At 49.3% G+C, this 21,342-nt stretch overlaps 1 protein-coding gene across 13 annotated transcripts in view; it reads left to right on the forward strand.

Annotated features, from left to right (window-relative positions):
- The window catches only part of MTMR3 (myotubularin related protein 3), a 241,690-nt gene that overhangs the window by 123,664 nt on the left and 96,684 nt on the right, over positions 1–21,342 (forward strand). For 12 of the 13 annotated variants that reach the window (XR_012155157.1, XM_073313592.1, XM_073313591.1 and 9 more), the window contains one exon: positions 5,420–5,536. The exons of the other annotated variant lie outside the window; for it this stretch is intronic. Coding sequence is in view for 11 of the 12 variants with exons in the window: in XM_073313592.1 (XP_073169693.1) it covers positions 5,420–5,536 (117 nt within the window). In the remaining variant the exon portion in view is untranslated. The remainder of the gene's footprint in view (positions 1–5,419; positions 5,537–21,342) is intronic. 13 annotated transcript variants of the gene reach the window in all.

Consider the following 21,342-nt stretch of genomic DNA (forward strand, 5'->3'; position numbering starts at 1 on the left):
ACTTCATTGGATTGTGACCCCTTTCTGACAACAAAGTTATTACATGACCTGGAGGGGGGAGGTGTGGCGCCTGAGCCCTGCCACCCCGAGTAGGGGGAGAGGGGGCTGCAGCCCAAGCCCCGCCGCCCTGGGTAAGGGTGGAGTTTGGGCTTCAGCTCTGGGTCCCAGCAAATCTAATACTGGCCCTGGTGACCCCATTTCTCACTTTGGGGTCATGATCCACAGTTTGAGAACCATTGCATTAAACAATGAAGAACTGGAGATCAGGAACTCCATTCTACAAGACATCTTCTGCAAATGGAGACACCCAAGGGTAGACCTGTTTGCCACAGACCAAAACAAGAAGTGTCAGATGTTCTGCTCTGGGGTTGGAGAACCAGCTCAGGCTCTCTGTCTGATGCCTTCATCTTCTCTTGGGCACCAGAACTCATGTATGCCTACCCTGCCATTCCATTGATACTGAGGGTTCTGAGGAAGCTCTGGCAGGATGTAGCTCTGATGATAATGCTAGACCAGGTCCAGGCAATTTTGGTATGTAGACCTGATGAGCCAGTCAACACAGCCTCTGATGTGAAATCCAACCCGTACCTGGGCTTCAGAGCCTGATCCTTGACATCTACACAGCTGTTTTTAGCGCTGTAGCATGAGCCTGAGTCTGTAGACCTGAGCCTGAGGCTTGCTGCCATGGGTTTTAAAACACCATATAGGCATACCCTTAGTGGCTATAACTTCAGCCAGAAGAATAGGAGCAACCCACTCCCTCACAGGATCACCATATGGAGTATTCCATAAGGACAAAGTGACTTTAAGCGTCACCCAAGGTCCTTGCCTAAAGTTGTCTCAGATTTTCATCTGAATCAAGTTATCCACCTGCCAGTTTTCTTTCCCTCCCCTCATGCTAATCAAAGGGAAGCTAAACTACACCACTTAGATATTGTCAGGACTCTCCTGACAACAAGATCATTCAGGAATTCTGGCCGGCTTCTGACCTTTGCTGACAGGATGAAAGGTGAGCTTATATCCGCACAAAGACTAAATGGGCTTCATTCTGTACTGGAAATTGCTAAATGACAGTGTGTTTGGATTCAAGTACACAGATCAGGGCCTATTCCACCAGAGCTCAAGCAGCTTCTCCAAGAGACATTCCAATATCTGAGATGTGTTGAGCAGCTGCCTAGAATTCAGTTCATATTTTCTTCCAGCACTACTTCTGGGTAGAGAACTCCAGATCTGATATTTGCTTTGACAAAGCTGTCTTAAGTTATTGTCTCAGTAGATTGAGTCGCCATCATCAGGACATACCTAGTTGTAAGTCACCAGAAGTGGAATTTATTTGGACAATCTCTCAAAGACAAAAGAACAGTTCCTTGCTCACATGCATTCTGCGACCTGCCCTCCTTCCTTGTTACTGTGGAGTTCTGTATTCCCTGAGTTCTATTTTAGTGAACAAATTGAAAGGCAGTTGTGGCTTCCCCTCCCTTTATATTTCCAGAGGGCATTCAGGTTGCAGGCATGGCCCCAATGGACATTGCTCTTCCAGAAGATTCCAGTCTTACCCACATGGGGTGCATGTGCAGCAGAATCGTAGGACTGGAATGGACCTCGAGAGGTCATCTAGTCCAGTCCCCTGCACTCATGGCAGGACTAAGTATTATCTAGACCATCTCTGACAGGTATTGTCTAACCTGCTCTTAAAAATCTCCAATGATAGCGATTTCACAACTTCCCTAGGCAATTTATTCCAGTGCTTAACCACCCTGACAGGACATTTTTCCTAATGTCCAACCTAAATCTCCCTTGCTGCAATTTAAGTCCATTGCTTCTTGTCCTATCCTCAGAGGTTAAGAAGAACAATTTTTCTCCCCCGTCCTTGTAACAACTCTTTATGTACTTGAAAACCATTATCATTTCCCCTCTGTCTTCTCTTTTCCAGAGTAAACAAACCCAATTTTTCCAATCTTCCCTCATAGGTCATGTTTTCTGGACCTTTAATCATTTTTGTTGTTCTTCTCTGGACTTTCTCCAATTTGTCCACATCTTTCCTGAAAGGTGGCACCCAGAACTGGACACAATACTCCAGCTGAGGCCTAATCAGCGCAGAGTAGAGCGGAAGAATTACTTCTTGTGTCTTGCTTACAACACTCCTGCTAATGCAGGCCAGAATGATGTTTGCTTTTTTTTGCAACACTGTTGACTCATATTTAGCTTGTGATCCACTATTACCCCCAGATCCCTTTCTGCTGTACTCCTTCTGAGGTAGTCCTTTCCATTGTGTATGTGTGCAACTGATTTGGTCCTTCTACTTTGCATTTGTCCTTATTGAATTTCATCCTATATACTTCAGACCATTTCTCCAGTTTGTCCAGTTAATTTTGAATTTTAAGCCTATTCTCCAAAGCACTTGCAACCCGTCCCAGCTTGGTATTGTCTGCAAACTTTATAAGTGTACTCTCTATGCCATTATCTAAATCATTGATGAAGATATTGAACAGAACTGGACACAGAACTGATCCCTGCGGAACACCACTCATTATGTCCTTCCAGCATGACTGTGAACCACTGATGATTACTTTCTGGGAATAGAGTAACAGCCGTGTTAGTCTGTATTCGCAAAAAGAAAAGGAGTACTTGTGGCACCTTAGAGACTAACCAATTTATTTGAGCATAAGCTTTCGTGAGCTACAGCATCCAATGAAGTGAGCTGTAGCTCACAAAAGCTTATGCTCAAATAAATTGGTTAGTCTCTAAGGTGCCACAAGTACTCCTTTTCTTTTTCTGGGAATAGTTTTCCTACCAGTTATGCACCCATCATACAGTAGCTCCATCTAGGTTGCATTTCCCTAGTTTGTTTATGAGACGGTCATGCGAGACAGTATCAAAAGCCTTACTAAAGTCAAGATATACCACATCTTCTCCCCATCCACAGGGCTTGTTACCCTATCAAAGAAACCTATCAATTTGGTTTGACACAGTTTGTTCTTGACAAATCCATGCTGACTGTTACTTATCACCTTATTATCTTCTAGATGTTTGCAAATTGATTTCTTAATTATTTGCTCCATTATCTTTCCGGGTTCAGAAGCTAAGATGACTGGTCTGTAATTTTCCGGGTTGTCCTTATTTCCCTTTTTATAGATTGGCACTATATTTGCCCTTTTGCAGTCTTCTGGAATCTCTCCTGTCTTCCATGATTTTTCAAAGATAATCGCTAAAGGTTCAGATATCCCCTCAGTCAGCTCCTTGAGTATTTTAGGATGCATGTCATCAGGCCCTGGTGACTTGAAGACATCTAACTTGTCTAATTAATTTTTAACTTAGAATCATAGAATATCAGGGTTGGAAGGGACCCCAGAAGGTCATCTAGTCCAACCCCCTGCTCGAAGCAGGACCAGTTCCCAGTTAAATCATCCCAGCCAGGGCTCTGTCAATCCTGACCTTAAAAACCTCTAAGGAAGGAGATTCTACCACCTCCCTAGGTAACGCATTCCAGTGTTTCACCACCCTCTTAGTGAAAAAGTTTTTCCTAATATCCAATCTAAACCTCCCCCACTGCAACTTGAGACCATTACTCCTCGTTCTGTCCTCTGCTACCATTGAGAACAGTCTAGAGCCATCCTCTTTGGAACCCCCTTTCAGGTAGTTGAAAGCAGCTATCAAATCCCCCCTCATTCTTCTCTTCTGCAGGCTAAACAATCCCAGCTCCCTCAGCCTCTCCTCATAAGTCATGTGTTCTAGACCCCTAATCATTTTTGTTGCCCTTCGCTGGACTCTCTCCAATTTATCCACATCCTTCTTGAAGTGTGGGGCCCAAAACTGGACACAGTACTCCAGATGAGGCCTCACCAATGTCGAATAGAGGGGAACGGTCACGTCCCTCGATCTGCTCGCTATGCCCCTACTTATACATCCCAAAATGCCATTGGCCTTCTTGGCAACAAGGGCACACTGCTGACTCATATTGAGCTTCTCGTCCACTGTCATCCTTTTCCGCAGAACTGCTGCCTAGCCATTCGGTCCCTAGTCTGTAGCTGTGCATTGGGTTCTTCCGTCCTAAGTGCAGGATTCTGCACTTATCCTTATTGAACTTAACTTGTTCTTTCCGTATTTTAGCCTCTGATCCTACCTCGTTTTCACTGGCATTCACTATGTTAGAAGTGCAGTACATGTAGACAATGAACATCTCGAGAACTGTAGTTACTATAGGGACAGCTGTTCTTTTTCTAGCTGCCAGTCCTGCAAGTTCAATTTCAGATCTGAGATTCAAGCTGAGTTTTCCTTCTTGGTCATCACCACTAATAATAAAAGTTCTTCAAGTCAAATTACACGCTGCATAGTCCCATTCTCTGATGGGTTTGTGCCAATGTAATCGATTGGAGCTTAGTAAACAGTGCATTTCTGGTGTACAAGAAGGAATGAAATATTTCTCTTAGCTATATTGGTTCTGCATGGTTAACAAGAACAAAACTTTTGTGACCCTAAGTAAGCAAATATGACTGTGAGTATACACAGGGCGCAGTTTCGTTGAGTACTATTTTTATATTGTCTCTTTTCAGAGCACAATTGCATGTAAAAAAATGATACATAGTTTTAGTTCTTTCATAACTCAGACATCTCAAGGGATTTTGCTCAACTTCCAAAAATATTTCACCTTTGGGCTGAGATCAAGCATGGAGATTTTGAGCCCCAAAGTAGATTATAGAATCATAGACTATCAGGGTTGGAAGTCCCTGATCAAAGCAGGAGCAATCCCCAACTAAATCATCCCAGCCAGGGCTTTGTCAAGCTTGACCTTAAAAACCTCTAAGGAAGGAGATTCCACCACCTCCAGAGGTAACCCATTCCAGTGCTTCACCACCCTCCTAGTGGAAAAGTTTTCCAAATATCCAACCTAAACCTCTCCCACTGCAACTTGAGACCATTACTCCTTGTTCTGTCATCTGCTACCACTGAGAACAGTCTAGATCCATCCTCTTTGGAACCCACTTTCAGGTAGTTGAAAGCAGCTATTCTATCCCCCCTCATTCTTCTCTTCTGCAGACTAAATAACCCCAGTTCCCTCAGCCTCTCCTCATAAGTCATGTACTCCAGGCCCCTAATCATTTTTGTTGCTGGATTCTTTCCAATTTTTCCACATCCTTCTTGTAGTGTGGGGCCCAAAACTAGACACAGTACTCCAGATGAGGCCTCACCAATGCTGAATCATTGTGAGACAATTGTGTATGTTAAAACAAGGCTACAATGGACATCTGCACAAAATCGTAACTGGCTTTCACTGCCAGTTGTAACAACCTTACATGTACCATGCAGTGTTTCAAACCCCGTTTAGGGAGTGTGCGCGAACAGCTTGAGTGGACATTTGTAAGCAGTTGTACATTTGTAGCACATGGTTTTCTAAAGGGCTTCTTTCTCCGTTCTGAAGGTCCCCTTCCTTGAACTTCATGGTGAGAGCACAGAGTATGTGGGACGAGCAGAGGATGCCATCATTGCACTTTCTAATTACAGACTGCACATCAAATTCAAGGAGTCTGTTGTGAACGTAAGTTTTATTCATATTACTGCCATGATACAGGCATTTAGAATGGATTCAGATATTGTTCACTCTGCTTATGTGTTATAACCCTTCCACTCCTGTGTATATCTTGTCTATTTAGATGGTTAGCTCTTTGGGGCAGGGGCTGTCTGCTACTCTATGTTTGAATAGTGCCTAGCACAGTGAGCCCCATTCTTGATTGGTCTTCAGGCACCATCATAGTAACCGTGATTAAGGCTACAAATCTGTCACAGAGGTAATGGAGTCTGTTGTTTTATGAGACCTCCGCGACTGTGTGCACTGCTACAGGCTGGGGACCAACTGGTTAAGTGGCAGTTCTGCAGAAAAGGACCTGGGGATTACAGTGGACAAGAAGCTGGATATGAGTCAGCAGTGTGCCCTTGTTGCCAAGAAGGCCAATGGCATATAGGGCTGCATTAGTAGGAGCATTGCCAGCAGATCGAGGAAAGTGAATATTCTCCTCTATTCGGCACTGGTGAGGCCACAACTGGAGTATTGTGTCTAGTTTTGGGCACCACACTACAAGAAGGATGTGGAAAAATTGGAGAGAGTCCAGCGGAGGGCAACGAAAAGGATTAGGGGGCTGGAGCACATGATTTATGAGGAGAGGCTGAGGGAACTGGGATTGTTTAGTCTGCAGAAGAAAAGAGTGAGGGGGGATTTGATAGCAACCTTCAACTACCTGGAAGGGGGTTCCAAAGAGGATGGAGCTAGGCTATTCTCAGTGGTGGCAGATGACGGTACAAGGAGTAATGGTCTCCAATTGCAGTGGGGGAGGGCTAGGTTGGATATTAGGAAAAAACTATTTCACTAGGAGGGTAGCGAAGCACTGGAATGGGTTACTTAGGGGGGAGATGGTGGAATCTCCATCCTTAGAGGTTTTTAAGGCCTGGCTTGACCATGGCCTGGCTGGGATGATTTAGTTGGGGATCGGTCCTGCTTTGAGCAGGGGATTGGACTAGATGACCTCCTGAGGTCTCTTCCAACCCTAATCTTCTATGATTCTGTTGAAAATCCTAATAATTCAGCCCCACGTGGCAGGGCTCGGGCTTCAGTTCTGGGTGGCAGAGGTTGGGCTTCAGCCCCGTGGGCCTTGGGCTTCAACCCTGGGCGGCGGAGCTCGGACTTCAGTATTGCTGTAGTGAATGTGTATATTACTGTGTATATTTCCATGATTTATTGATCTTTGCCCGCATCCTGTCCAAGAGTTCTATTAAAAATACCCATGCCAAAAACTTAGCCTTAACCATGATTAATAATAATATGGGAATTCAGAATGAAGGGTACAATGAACCTTCTCTTTAGGTTACCTGAAGGGGATAAAACAGGTTAGGATGGTGAGAGCATTCTCTACAGAGAAGAAATTCATACTTAGGGCACGTCTACTCTGGCAAAGTTACAGCGCCAGCAGTTAGAGCGCTGCTCAGAGAGCGCCAAGGAAAACCGCTGTTATGTGTTCACACTGACAGCTGCCTGCACAATAGCATGTTCACACTTGTGGCACTATTTGGAGCGGTGCACTCTGGGCAGTTATCCCACAGACCACCTCTTTGTCTTTTGCCGCTAAGACTTGTGGGAAGGCGGAAGGGGTCATGGGGTATCCTGGGTCCTGTCCAAATACCCCGTGATGCATTGCTTCACATTCCAGCAATCCCTGTGCTTCCGTCTGCTTTTGGTGCCATCTTTCAACGGTTTGTGTACTGTGCGCCCTGCCCTGCCTCTTTCTGGGTGCAGGAATGGATCCTGAGCTGTTGACAAGAATGCTGTTCGCACTGACTAACACGTCACGAGTGGTAGTGGAGTTATTCCTTAAACTACAAAGGCAAGAGGAGTACAACATTGATCTCGCCACACGTAGCAGCTCTGACATGAGAATGCTTGTGGCATTCATGGAGGTGCTGACCACAGTGGAATGCCGCTTTTGGGCTTGGGAAACCAGCCCTGAGTGGTGGGATCACATTGTGATGCACGTCTGGGATGACAAGGAGTGGCTGCAGAACTTTCGCATGAGGAAAGCCACATTCATGGGACTGTGTGATGAGCTTGCACGAGCCCTGTGGCGCAAGGACACGAGAATGAGTGCTGCCCTGTCACTGAAGAAGTGCGTGGCGACTGTACTGTGGAAGCTGGCTACTCCAGACCGCTACCTATCAGTTGCTAACCAGTTCGGAGTGGGAAAGTCGACTGTTGGAGTTGTGTTGATGCAAGTGTGCAGGGCCATTAATCGGATCCTGCTCAGAAAGACAGTGACTCTGGGCAATGTGCGTGAGATTGTGGATGGCTTTGCACAAATGGGCTTCCCTAACTGCGGAGGGGCGATAGATGGCACGCACATTCCAATTCTGGCACCAGACCGTCTAGGACCGAGTACATTAATCGCAAGGGGTATTTCTCAATGTTTCTTCAGGCGCTTGTGGATCACCATGGGTGTTTCACAGACATTAATGCAGAGTGGTCTGGAAAGGTGCATGACACATGCATCTTTCGGAAGACTGGCCCGTTCAAGAAGCTGCAAGCAGGGGCTTTCTTCCCGGACCAGAAGATCACTGTAGGGGAAGTCAAAATGCCCATTGTGATCCTGGTAGACCCTGCCTACCCCTTAATGCCGTGGCTCATGAAGTCATACACAGGGCAACTTGACAGCAGCAAAGAGTGGTTCAACAACAGGCTGAGCAAGTGCAGAATGACTGTGGAGTGTGCATTTGGCCGTTTAAAAGCCCTTGCGATGCCTGTATGGGAAGCTGGACCTGGCCAATGACAATATTCCTATGCTTATAGCCGCGTGCTGTACGCTCCATAATATTTGTGAAGGGAAGGGTGAAAGCTTCACTCAGGGCTGGACCAGAGAGGCTCAGCGCCTGGAGGCTGAGTTTGAACAGCCGGAGACCAGGGCTATTAGAGGGGCACAGCGCAGGACATAAGGATCAGGGATGCTTTGAGGCAGCAATTTGAAGCTGAAAGCCACTAATATTTGTTGCTATGCTCAAGATTGCGGTGCTTGTAATGCTAGGAGGTGATTGGTGTGCATGATGCAAGAAGAGGCCTTAACATAACTTTATGTTGCTTTGCAGTGCTCTTTTTGCTTTCACTGAATAGAATAAAGATTGCTTTCAAACAAACACAATTCTTTTATTGAAAGACAGCAACCAGAGGAGAAAGTCAAATGAAAAAAACCATCAGCAGGGAGGGGGATGCGGGAATGGAAGGAATGGGGGAATGGAAGGTCTCAGGAGGAGGAGAGGTCCTGGGACAGTGACAGATTTGTGTATGTCCAGGGATCATACCCAACCTTCTCCTTTGGAGTACGATGCAGCAGGTGCTGTACTTCAGCAGGGTCAAACTGCAGATGGATGGGTGTTGAGTGCAGTGGGTATTGGGAGTCCACAGGGCTGGACTGTGAGGAGGGAGGAATGGAATGCTGCGGGTAGAGAGTGGAGCCAGGAGGTTGATAAGAGTGTGTTGGCAGGGGAGGACGCATGGGAAAGAGTTTTGCGACAGCGGCTGCAGGGGAGGGCGGGCACGGAGCTGCTCGGTTTGAAGAGCTAGTATTGCGTGGAGTGTGTCTGCTTGGCGCTCCATAACCGCTCCAAGAGCTGCTCCGTGGTTTCTTTCTGGTGTGACGTGTTCTCCTTGCGTTCCCTCTTCTTGCTGTCCCGCAACTCCTTCGATTCCTTTTTCTCGGCGGCAGAGTGTATCATAACCTCATGCATAACGTCCTCCTTAGTTCTTCTTGGACGCTTTCTAATTCTTAGCAACCGTTCTGCCACTGTTAAGGGAGGCTGGCCTCCCAAGGTCATCTCTGTGAAGTTTAAATACAACATTACACAGAAGCAGTATTGTTTGCAACACAGACAACACTGTTTCAGTGCTTCAGAGCCAGTACTCACAAACCTGGCACTAACTGGCTGACCCCAGGCAAGCACCCACAAGCCACAAGACCCCCCAAAATGGTGAGTAGCCGCAGGGGCAGGATAAATCACTGTTCCTGGACCCTGCTGTACACTGGGCATGTGGCTCTTGGGCACTTGGGGAGAGCCAGCACTGTAGGGGGGCCCTGATAATCATTCCTGTCCCCACACTTTCCACAGGAGGTGATCATTATGGAAGATATCTTGCTACTGAGGGTGAGCAGGGAATCAAGAAAGGGTCTTCTCGAAGTCTGCAGCTTCCGCCCTGGCCCCTATGCGGCTAGCCTGTGTGCAGCTATGGTCCCCCCGCACCCAGTGATGGCACAGTGGCGCAGGAAAGCTACCATTAATGGGGCAAGAAACAAAGCAGCTCTGCTGAGGAACCTGTGGGAGAAGATTGCCCAGTATCTCCATGAGAGTTTCCTGGAGATCTCTGAGAGAGATTCCCGTGAAGTGAGGGAGTGTATTAACAGCCTGTTCTGCCACTCAAACTAGGCATGAGATGGAAACAAGCCTGCTTTCTGCAACCCTCCTGCCCCCAACAACTCGCTTCAGCAATTCCCAAAATCAGATCCACTTACCAGGGGCCTCCTCTCCTGTTTGCGCTTCGCAATATCCCACTGCTGTGACTGGCTAGGCTCCTCCAAGGTAGAAAAGAGCTCCCGACTGCCTGCATCTCTGGCCTCCGAGTCATCCTCTGCCTCTGGTTCCCCCTTTCCCTCTTCATCCAAGATTGCCTCCTCCTGGCTCGGTCCACTCTTGACTGGCAACGAAGCCAAGAAAGTATCCACAGGGGACTTTGCAGTGGAGGTGGGGTCACCATTGAGTATTGCGTCCAGCTCTTTGTAGAACCAGCAGCTCATGGGCCCAGCACTGGAGCGGCGGTTTGCCTCCTGCGCCTTGTGGTAGGCATTCCACAGCTCCTTCGCTTTGACCCTGCACTGCGATGTGTCCTGGTCATGGCCCTTTTCTGTCATGCATCGTGAAATCTGTCCATAGGTGGTATAATTCCGACAGCTGGAGCGCAGCTGTGACTGCACTGCCTCCTCTCCCCAAATACTGATGAGGTCCAGCAGCTCGGCATTGCTTTAAGTGGGGGATCGCCTGGTGTGTGGAGCAGGCTTGGCCACCTGGAAAGATGCTCTGAGACCACTGCGTGCATCACCGAGCAGATAGGAAGGGGACTTTCAAATTTCCAAAGGAATGTCTGGGGTGGGGCTGACGGTTTGTCACCTGAGGGCAGAACAGTAGAGTTCACACTGATGGCCAGAGAGGTGAGAACAGGCATTGTGGGACACCTCCCGGAGGCCAGTTGCAGTGCTGTAACCACCATGGTGTCTACACTGGCGCTGCAGAGCTGTAGCCACAGCGCAGAAAGCTCTACGCCTCTTGTCGAGGTGGTTTTCTTAGAGTGCTGCATCTGCGCAGTTTCTGTGCACTCAGTGGCTTGGCCATGTGACGCCTCGGGAGTTACAGCGCTCACAGCTGCTTCACTGCGCACAGACTTGGCAGTGTAGATGGGGCCTTAGGTACTAAAAGATGAAGCCTAATTTTCAGAGGTGCTGAGCACTCAGCAGTTTCTGTTGACACCAGTAGAACTATGGATGCTCAACATCTTTCCAAATCCTATTTAGGAAGCTTGCTTTAGGCACCCATTTTTGAAAATGTTGTCGTGTGTGTCCATAGTTTTTATGCAGTCTTTTAAGTTAATAAATATAATGCTGACAAATAATCTGTGTAGTCTGACTGGCTAAAATATCAGCCATTAATTATATAGAACTGCCTGGTACTTGGCACACAGTGCAGAAGCATACACATTACACACTTGTGATAAAACGAAATCAGCAAAATAAATAAAAGTATCAAAATGCTTAATTTATGAACCACGTCTCTAGGCATTTCCTGAAGATTGCCTGGCTGGAGTTAATGTCATTGACTGCTGCCAGCTAATCAGGAAATGCCCATTGCTGAGCTGGTTGTTAAACAGCATAGGTAGTAATGTTATTTTAGTGCTGACAAAAAACAAAGAAATTCAAACATAAGTTTGACACTTGTGCTCCACTCAGTTAATTGTAGTACATGTCACAAAGTAATCTGGGACATCGGGGTGGGAAACTCTATGGAGGGCCAGGTAGGGAAGGCTGTACCCCCCAAACAGCCTGGCCCCTGCCACCTATCCTCCCCCTCCCACTTCCCACCCCCTGACTACCCCCCTCAGAACCTCTGACCCATCCAAACCCTCCTGCTTCTTGTCCCCTGCCCGCCCCATCCCAGGGCCCCCTGCCCACGGGATCCCACCCCCTATCCAACCCACCCTGCTCCCTGTCCCCTAACTGCCCCCCAGCCCCTATCCACCCTCCTGCCCCCCGACAGGCCCCCCAGGACTCCCACACCCTATCCAAGCCCCCCTGTTCCCTGACTGCCCCAGAACCTCCGCCCCGGGACCCCCTACCCAACCGCCATGCACGCCCTGCTGCCGCCCCCTTACCATGCCACTCAGAGCATTAGGAGCTCCCAGCCCCGCTGCCCGTGCAGCGGCGTAGCTGTGGGGGTGGGGGACAACAGGGGAGGGGCCGGGGGCTAGTCTCTCCAGCCGGGAGCTCAAGGGCCAGGCAGGACGGTCCCATGGGCCGGATTTGGCCTGCGGGCCATAGTTTGCCCACCTCTGATCTAAATCATTTGACAGTTCAAGGGTACTGGTCTTTTCAGGAGAGATCCCTGCATATCAGTGTATTGGAACTGAGAGCTGTTCATTGGCTCTCAAGTCTTTCCTCCCCCACCTGCAAGGGAGCGTTGTGCAGGTGGGGATGGATAATACACTGGCATTGTATTCCATCAACAGGCAGGGTGTGCCCACTCCGCTTCCCTTTGCACAGAGGTGATAAATCTATGGGATTGGTGTATTTGCCATGACATTTATCCTGTGGCCCTGTGTCTAGCAGGGGAAAATAATGTAGTTGCAGACTGTCTAAGCAGATAGTTATGCACGAATGGTCCCTGAGGGTACATCTGCACAGGGATAAAAGACTTGTGACATGGCTGCCGCTGGTCCAGGTTAGCTGACTGGAGCTCATGGGGCTTGGGCTGTGGGGCTAAAAATTGCTGTGTAGACAGTTGGGCTCTGGCTGAAGCCCAAGCTCTGGGACCGTGTACCGTTGCAGGGAAATGTCTACATATCAATTTTTCAACCCGGAGCCTGAGCCCTGTGAGCCTGAGACACCTGACCCAGGCTAGCAACAGGTTTTTATGATCTGTGTAGACATACCATATAAGATCAGTTGGTTCTGACTTTATTCTCCAGCTGGGGTCAACCAGAGGTGGACCTATTTTGAAGCAAGGGTCAATAGAAAGTGTTGCATCTTGTGTTCCAGAGTGGGCAGGAATAGTCAGTCCCTGTTAGATACCTTCCTTTCCCACTGGGGGAAGGGCCTGATGTACACTATTTTCCCCTTCCCATTGATTCAGATGGTGGTAAGGAAGATACCTCAGGACAGGGTGTAGGCGTGTGTGGCCCTCCCTTGTTCTCAGTCTCCAAGAGAGACCACACCTCTTCACTCTCACACCCCTGGAATAACAGTCTTAAACAAGGGGGAGGTTAGCAGTCTTGGGGCTCGATCCCTCCGGAGGGGTAGAGCAGCGAGTGGTCTGGGGGCCCAAGACCTCAGGCAGGGCAGACCAGTGAATAATCCAGCGACCCTGGTCCTCAAGCAGGGCGGGGTACCACACAAAGAGTCTAAGGTGTTGGCAGGGGCTAAGCACCCAGCAAACAGTCTAGGGGGGCTCAGGCAGATGGTAGACTCCCACAGGCCTCCTGGCCAAAGATGGGTTTGCTGCCATCCCAGGGGTGGGGTGGCAGGGGTTGGGGGATGCACCCGATTCCACTGCGTCCCAGACCAGGGCCCTAACAGTGGTGGAGAGTTCTGCCACTGGGTCAGATCCCAGCAGGGATCCAGCTGCAACACGCTGAACTGGATTCAGGCAGCAACCCAGCCGGACCGTAGTCAGATGTCCCTGAGCCACTTCCTACCCTTCCCTCAGTGTGTTCCTGGATCTCTGGGTTGCCCTCTGGGTTATCCTGTCATGTCCCCCCATTCTCTGGGAAGATGAGGTACAGGGGAGGGGGACACCCTGACATCAGTCCCTCCCTCCCCCTGCTCTGCACAGCAAGCAGGAGGCTCCTGGGAGCAGCTAGTCAGGGGCTCCAAGGCAGAGGGCAGGAGCAGCACAGCAGTGTGGGGAGGGACACCTGAAGTGCACGGCACTTGATAGCTTGCTGGGCGGTCGGGCAGCCGCGCAACTTAGAGGGAACTTATATTGTCACTATGATAAATTAAAATTGAGGGTCTGAGTGGTTTATGGGATTGATAATAGGAAGTAGATAAAGGCTTTCACCTCTAGGTCAACAGTTTAATTCTAGCACACACTAGTACTGTCTGAAAATAATTATCTCACAGCTGTCGTGTGGCATGCAAAATTGATGGGTGGTCTGATCATTTCCTAGAAGACTGCTTGCTAGCCTTGTTATAAAATGTATTACCACAGCAAGAACTCAGCTTAGCATCTCAGCAGAGAAGCCAAGGAGTGAACCCCCTACAAACTAAGAGTTTCTCCCTAGAATTGGCCACTGGATCAGGGCTTGTGTAAATGCTTGCACTGCCCCTGCGTATCTGTGGATAAATACAGGATTTAATTTGCAAAGACTGTCAGTTTAGCATTTTTCATGAATGCCACTACACAGTTGGCTGTCATGGGGGTGCCAAAAGCTTTGGTCGCATGATAAGATTACCAGTGATGCATATAGACTGAATTTCCAGCCAGACCGGCTTAAGGACTGAGTTAAGAGAGTGATCCAGGTGGCGCTCAATGCAATGAGGCTGTACCATTTGGGGATTTTCCTTGTTGATGATGATCAGCACTGAAAGTTTGTTTTTAAACCAAAACCTCACTGTTTATGATCAGAAATGAGTCTACAAAATTATGTTGGTATTTCCATATTTATTGTGCCTCAGTGACTTTCCTATCCGGTCGGTTCAGTTTACAAGTTACAATAGTTCACTGCCAGTCAAAACTGCAGACTCCACCTGATACCTCAAGTGATGTTAGTTCTGCTTCATATATCATCATTAATCATAAGAATTCAGATGACATTTATATTGATGATGTAAGAGAGAGACTAGAATGCTTATTCTTCTGCAACAGAATTTGGTCTTCTCTGCTAACCTAGTGCTCTGGGCAGAAAGGTCTTAACATGGAGGATAGAAGCTAAACGCAATGATTAGGCACCATTTTTAGTGTCATAGTTTGGGACAGTAAGAACTTCAGCTATATCTGCACAAATGATGCATCTATGATTTGAAAGTGCTGTGTACTGTTGACCCTACTTATCTCTATTCTTTCCCATTGTTGTTTTTTTTAATCAGAATTGCTCTTTAAAGAAGACCTGATTAACCATAGCAAGGGGCTTTTCATAATTTGCAGGTTTACTAATTTTGTAAGCTTTATTTTAATTTTGAGCATATTGTATTGTCAGAGAGTGGCTGGTCCTTCAAGGCCCCAATCCCACCTGTGACAAGCTTCACTCCTCTCCTCAGGTAGGTCATGTAACTGGTGGGTCAGGAGACCCAATCAGACCTGCAGTAGATAAGGAAGAGGTTGGGAGAGCAAAGGGGGGGCTGCAGGTGGATGGTGGCAGATGTAGAAATACTCTTGCATGTGGGGAAGACACCAGCTCAATATGTAATGGGGGTGTACCTACCCTGTAGCACCACCCGTTGGCCAAATGTGGCTCTGCAGCACTCTGCCTCTGTTTCCCCTTTACTCAGGTTCCTCAATAACTCTACAAAGGCTTTTAGCCAATCAGTGCCCTTTTGGGGGTCAGGTTTATTAACATAAAATAAACACAAAAATAAAGTCTTTTCTGCCCCAGTCTCACAGTGGGTCTGTCTTTTTAAAGTTCCTTTTTTTTCACCGTAGTCCCATGCTGGGCACAACCCCTCCTTCTTGAGGGTCTGCCTTTCTGTTCTCCGAGCACTTCTTACCTGTCATTTGACCTTGTCTGCCTTCTCCACAGGCCTCCTTCCCCAGCAGTGTCTCCCACCCTGACTCAGTGCCCTGCAGCAGCCTTATTACTCCCTGCAGCATCTACAAGCATCTACCAAAATACCCACCTACAGCCCCTTCTTTCCCCAGCCTCTTCTTTATTTACCGTAGGCCTGATTGGGTCCCCTGACCCACCAGCCATATGATGAGATAAGCTTATCACAGGTGGACTGAGGACCATCTCCCTTTAAGGGGCCACCACCTTGTGACTCATACATTCCAATTTCTGTAAGACTTAATATCCTAAATTAAATGTTGGTACTGTGAATGAGCTAACAACCTTCCCACCTCACTGAAGAGAAATACATCTATGTACGAGACAGGACCTCTTACAAAAGTACCTGCTTGTAGCATGTTATGTTGGATGCAGTATTTTCAAATGGAATGAATTCCCAGAGCCTGATTTCACAGCTGCTGTATGCAAGCAACTCCTACTGACGGTAGTGGGAGTTGTTCCCATGCAGCAGCTGAAGAAGTGGCCCCCCAGTGAATGCAATGTGCATGCCAATTCTTGGACTTTTGCAAGGGGCAACTGTGTGGAGAAGATGGAATCCAGGTAAAAATACCAAACCCAGTTTTTGGCTTTTATCTTACTCTTGGTTTTTTGTTTACAATTCAATAGACTGTCTGTCAATCTGATGCTTGTGACATCTCAGTAAGTAGTACAATGCTTCTAGATCACTTGCTGCACCTATGCTTTGAACAGTTAAAAAATGTGTTGATGATGCTCACCTTGCAACGCAGCAGAGAAGGGCTGTATGCATGAGTCCTTTCAACATATAAATTGGTAGATCAGCATAGCCATAGGAACATGGTATTTTAAGTGTAAAAAGAAAAGGCCCGCAGCAGACCATACATAAACTGATGAAACTATGACTGTCAAAATTGTTGACTTATATTCATCCAAGGGCTCATTAGTAAATTCAATAATGGTACTTTGAGTGCACATCAAAACTTGAATTCCCGGGCTGATATCTCTTGATTGGTTTTTCTTAAAGAAAGGCTGGAACCTATGACTCCTGAGAGCATTCTGTACCAAAAAATTAAAAATTCTGCTGCAAAAAAATAAAAATTCTGCACATAATATTTTAAAATTCTCCAAATTTCTGCAAATTGTATTTGTCAAATAAATGTGGAGGCTCCAGCATGGCATTGGGGAGCACAGGCCACTGGCTTCACAGAGGTGGGAGATCACTGTGCAGCTCCTCCTCCCCTGCCGCCACCCCGGAACACAGACTCAGCGGTGAGGCTGCACCCAACCCAAGGACCACCCACTCCACCCAATCCTCAGAAACACCCAAGGGTCCTGCTTCTCCAGGCCAGGTGCACCAGGTATGGGCAGGCAGGCTCAGCAAGGCAGGATCCAAGTGTGGAGGGACTTAGTGTGGGGGATCCAGGTGTGGGTTGAGAGAGTTCTGTGTGGGGCAGTCTGGGTGTGGAGGGGATCTGGGTGCACAGGGGCTTGTTGGGGGACCTTGTGTGCAATGGTAATGCAGGGGGGGTACAGGTGAAGGTGGTTGGGGCTCAGTGGGAGGGTGTCTGGGTGTGGGGGGCTCAGTGGGGAGTCCAGATGCTGGGGAAGTGGGCTCAGTGGGGTGGAGATCCAGATGCAACTGTTTGGGGCTCGATGGGGTGGGGATCTGGGTGTGGGTGACTCATTGGGGAGGTCTAGGTGTGGGGGGCTCATCTGGGGGGTTCTGAGTGAGTGGGGGTGAGGCTCAGCGGGAGGGTCTCGGTATTGGGGGGTCTGGATGTATGGGGGTTGTGTGGATGGGGGAGCAGCTCCCTACACAGGGATCCCACCCTCTGCAGCTGAGGAGCAATGGGTGCAGGAAGCGCGTGGGGGGAGTTTGCAGAGCTTCCTGCAGCCGGGGGAGAAGTCTGGGGGTGGGTCTGAGCCGGCCCTGGATGCTGTGCAGGGGGAGAGGAAGTCCCATCCCCCCCAGCCCGCACTACCAGCTGAGCCCGGCACAGGATAGGAATCACCAACCAGTTGTTCATAGAATCATAGAATCATAGAATATCAGGGTTGGAAGGGACCCCAGAAGGTCATCTAGTCCAACCCCCTGCTCAAAGCAGGACCAATTCCCAGTTAAATCATCCCAGCCAGGGCTTTGTCAAGCCTGACCTTAAAAACCTCTAAGGAAGGAGATTCTACCACCTCCCTAGGTAACGCATTCCAGTGTTTCACCACCCTCTTAGTGAAAAAGTTTTTCCTAATATCCAATCTAAACCTCCCCCACTGCAACTTGAGACCATTACTCCTCGTTCTGTCATCTGCTACCATTGAGAACAGTCTAGAGCCATCCTCTTTGGAACCCCCTTTCAGGTAGTTGAAAGCAGCTATCAAATCCCCCCTCATTCTTCTCTTCTGCAGGCTAAACAATCCCAGCTCCCTCAGCCTCTCCTCATAACTCATGTGTTCCAGACCCCTAATCATTTTTGTTGCCCTTCGCTGGACTCTCTCCAATTTATCCACATCCTTCTTGAAGTGTGGGGCCCAAAACTGCACACAGTACTCCAGATGAGGCCTCACCAATGTCGAATAGAGGGGAACGATCACGTCCCTCGATCTGCTCGCTATGCCCCTACTTATACTTGTTCCCAAGTCCCGCCTCCTGCCCCACAGTGATTTACCTCTCTGTCAGTTGCCCTGGGTACCCGAAACATACTGCTGAGGAGAGTCCCATGACTGCTCTTGTGGCTTCCCTTTGCTTCCCCATCTGAAAGTAGTAGGACAAGAAGTAATGGGCTTAATCTGCAGCAAGTTTAGTTGGGGATTGGTCCTGCTTTGAGCAGGGGGTTGGACTAGATGACCTCCTGAGGTCCCTTCCAACCCTGATATTCTATGATTCTAAGGGAGATTTAGGTTAGATATTAAGAACTTTCTAACTGTAAGGGTAGTTAAACACTGGAATATGCTTCCATATGAGGTTGTGGAATCCCCATGTCTGGAGGTTTTTAAACACCAGTTGGGTGAACACCTATCAGGTTTTGGTACTAGGTCCTGCCTTGGCACAGGGGGCTGGACTTGATGATGTATCAAAATCCCTTTCAGCCCTACATTTCAATGATCTATGAAGTCATAGTGGCTGAGTGGGAATTATTTTGTAGTTTTAATTATTACATGAATCTCAGTGTGGTCTTTCCCTGACCTTCACCTTTACTTGAAAGTTGGGTCAGTTGGTGTTTTCAGATTTTCCCCATTGTATTTATGAATTCTTCTTCGAGTGCTTGCTCATATCGATTCCAATTAGGTGTGCGCATGCCGCGTGCACGGCTGTGGGAGAATTTTTACCCTAACAACACCCAGTGGGTCGGCTGTGGAGCCCCCGGAGTGGCGCCTTCATGGCGCTGGATATATACCCCAGCTGACCCCAGCACCCCCTCAGTTCCTTCTTATCGCCCGTGACAGTCGTTGGAACTCTGGAGCTTGGCTTTGCTACTCTCCACTCTCCCTAGCGTTCACCCTATAGTTTGTTCATAGTTTGTTGTTATAGTATTGTTATAGATTAATAGTTGTAGTTCTAGTTATCGTATAGTAGTTTGTATTAGTGGCGGAGAAGGGGGTTTCCCCTCCTCCCTGTACTTGATTGGGCTCTTGCCCAAAGCTCCAGGCATTAAGCCCTGTGGATCCTGCTCCAAGCCCATGCCAATGGGCTACCCTCACAATTCTTGCCTGAAGTATCTAGGGGAATCTCACTAGGCGGAGAAGTGCAGGATTTGCAAAAGCTTTCGTCCCCGGAATAAGAAGGAGCGGGACTTTCGTTTGAGGCAGCTCCTTTTGGAGGCGGCTCTTAGTCCTCAGCCTCCAGCGGTGTGGCAAGACCTGGTGCCGAGCGCTTCAGTACACAGCGCCCCGGCTTCAGCTACAGGAACAGTACCGTGGTCGGACTCTGATAGAGAGCCTCGGCACTGAGGTTCCCCAGCACCGCAACCAACATCTTCAGCCCGGCACCGTTCTCACTCGCCTGGTCAGAAGCGGCACCGGAAGCCGGAAAAGGCTGGCCCACCTCAGCAGGCACCACCCTTTCTGGCTCCGCCTGCAGAACCTCATCCCGCAGCAGAGCACCTGGGGACACAGGTGACGGCCTTGGCACCGCTGACTCTGGTACCAAGGACGGAGCTGTTGAGTCTGGTGCAACTGCACTCCCCGACTCACAGCGTGGTTGAGGTCCAATTGCCATCTACACCAGATACCTTTGCGGTGGCAAGGGATCTGAGTGCCTTGACTGTATTGGCATCCCCTCAACAGACCAAGGCACTGCCACCTGTCCGTGTGGCACCATCCAGGGGCAAGCCGAATCTTATTTACCTGCCGGCACTGTTGGTTGAGCCTCTGTACCAATCCTGCTCCCGATGCCGTTCCCGTTCCCGACGCCGCTCGCAGTCCCAGCACCGCTCTCCATCGCAGCGCTGGTCATATTTGCGGCACTGCTCCGACTCCCGGCACCGATCTCGACACCGTTCCGTCTGCCAGTTGCCATCCAGGAGTAGGTCCCGGTCCTGACGCCGGTCATAATTGTCAAGACACAGGTCCAGATCTAGGCACCGGTCCAGGTCCCGGCACCGATCTAGGTCCAGATACTGCTCCCCAGCATCACGGCTCCATTCTTCTCCATCTCGGCACCGATCTCCAGCTTCGCGGTACTGATCAACTTCGTCTTGTCGACGTGATTCAGTGCAGATCCACTCGGCACCACCGTGGCCATCGCGTTCCGCCTCTCTCTCATCAGGGTCTGAGGCAGGGTCATGCTTCTCAGACCACCACCACTCGGATCACGGCCTCTTGGGCTTACGGGCGGATCAGTGGAATGCGCAAGAACAGGGCCCCGCCCAAGGGTCCACCCACTGGCCCTTTTGGACACTCTGGGCGTACCACCAGGCCCAGGGTGCTCCCTCTGGGGCTTCTCGCTTGGCCCTGTCTGAGCCGCAAGTGTCTGAGACTTCTGCCAGCCATCCTGCTCCGGAGGCATGGAGACGGTGGCATCGTCCTTACAGGTGCCAGCTCCTCTTCCTCCAACTCCCGGCCCGAACACTGAGGTCGCGGAACTGAAGCAGCGGGGCACAGCTCAGCAAGAGGCCCTGGATGATCCTCTCCCTCCTGTGGCATCCCCCTCATCTTCGCCCGATGAGGCTGTGGCGGGGACTGCTATATCGGGTCGTTCCTCTCCCCCACCCCCCACCCCCCCCGCCATAGACCTCCGCGCCCACCAGGAACTCTTGCGCAGGATGGCGCAGAACATGAATCTGAAAGCAGAGGAGGTGGTTGAGGTGGAGGACATTGTGGTTGACATTATGTCCACAGAGGCTCCTTCCAGGGTGGCCTTACCACTTATCCGGACCATTCAAACCACGGCCAGAACAATCTGGCAAACACCCGCCTCCATTCACCCAACTGCTAAGGGGTGGAGCGGAAGTATTTCATTCCCTCCAAGGGATAGACCTGTCTCTGCACTCACCCTCAGCCCTGTGACTGGTGGTGGCGTCACTGAATGAGAAGGAGTGTCGTGGTCAGCAAGCCCCGGCACCAAAATGGAAAGAAGCCAAGCGGCTCGATTTATTTGAGCGCAAAGTCTCCTCCTCAGGGGGGCTCCAGGTCCGGATTGTGAACCAGCAGGCTCTCCTGAGCCGATACAATTTTAACTCTTGGAACTCCATGATGAAGTTCAAGGAACTGGTTCCTCCGGAGTCCAGAGAAGAGTTTGGGGCTCTGGTAGAGGAGGGCAAAATGGTGATGCGAACTGCTTTGCAGGCCTCATTGGACACCGAGGACTCTGCTGC

This window comes from Lepidochelys kempii, chromosome 15, assembly GCF_965140265.1.
Source record: "Lepidochelys kempii isolate rLepKem1 chromosome 15, rLepKem1.hap2, whole genome shotgun sequence".
NCBI lineage: Eukaryota > Metazoa > Chordata > Testudines > Cheloniidae > Lepidochelys > Lepidochelys kempii.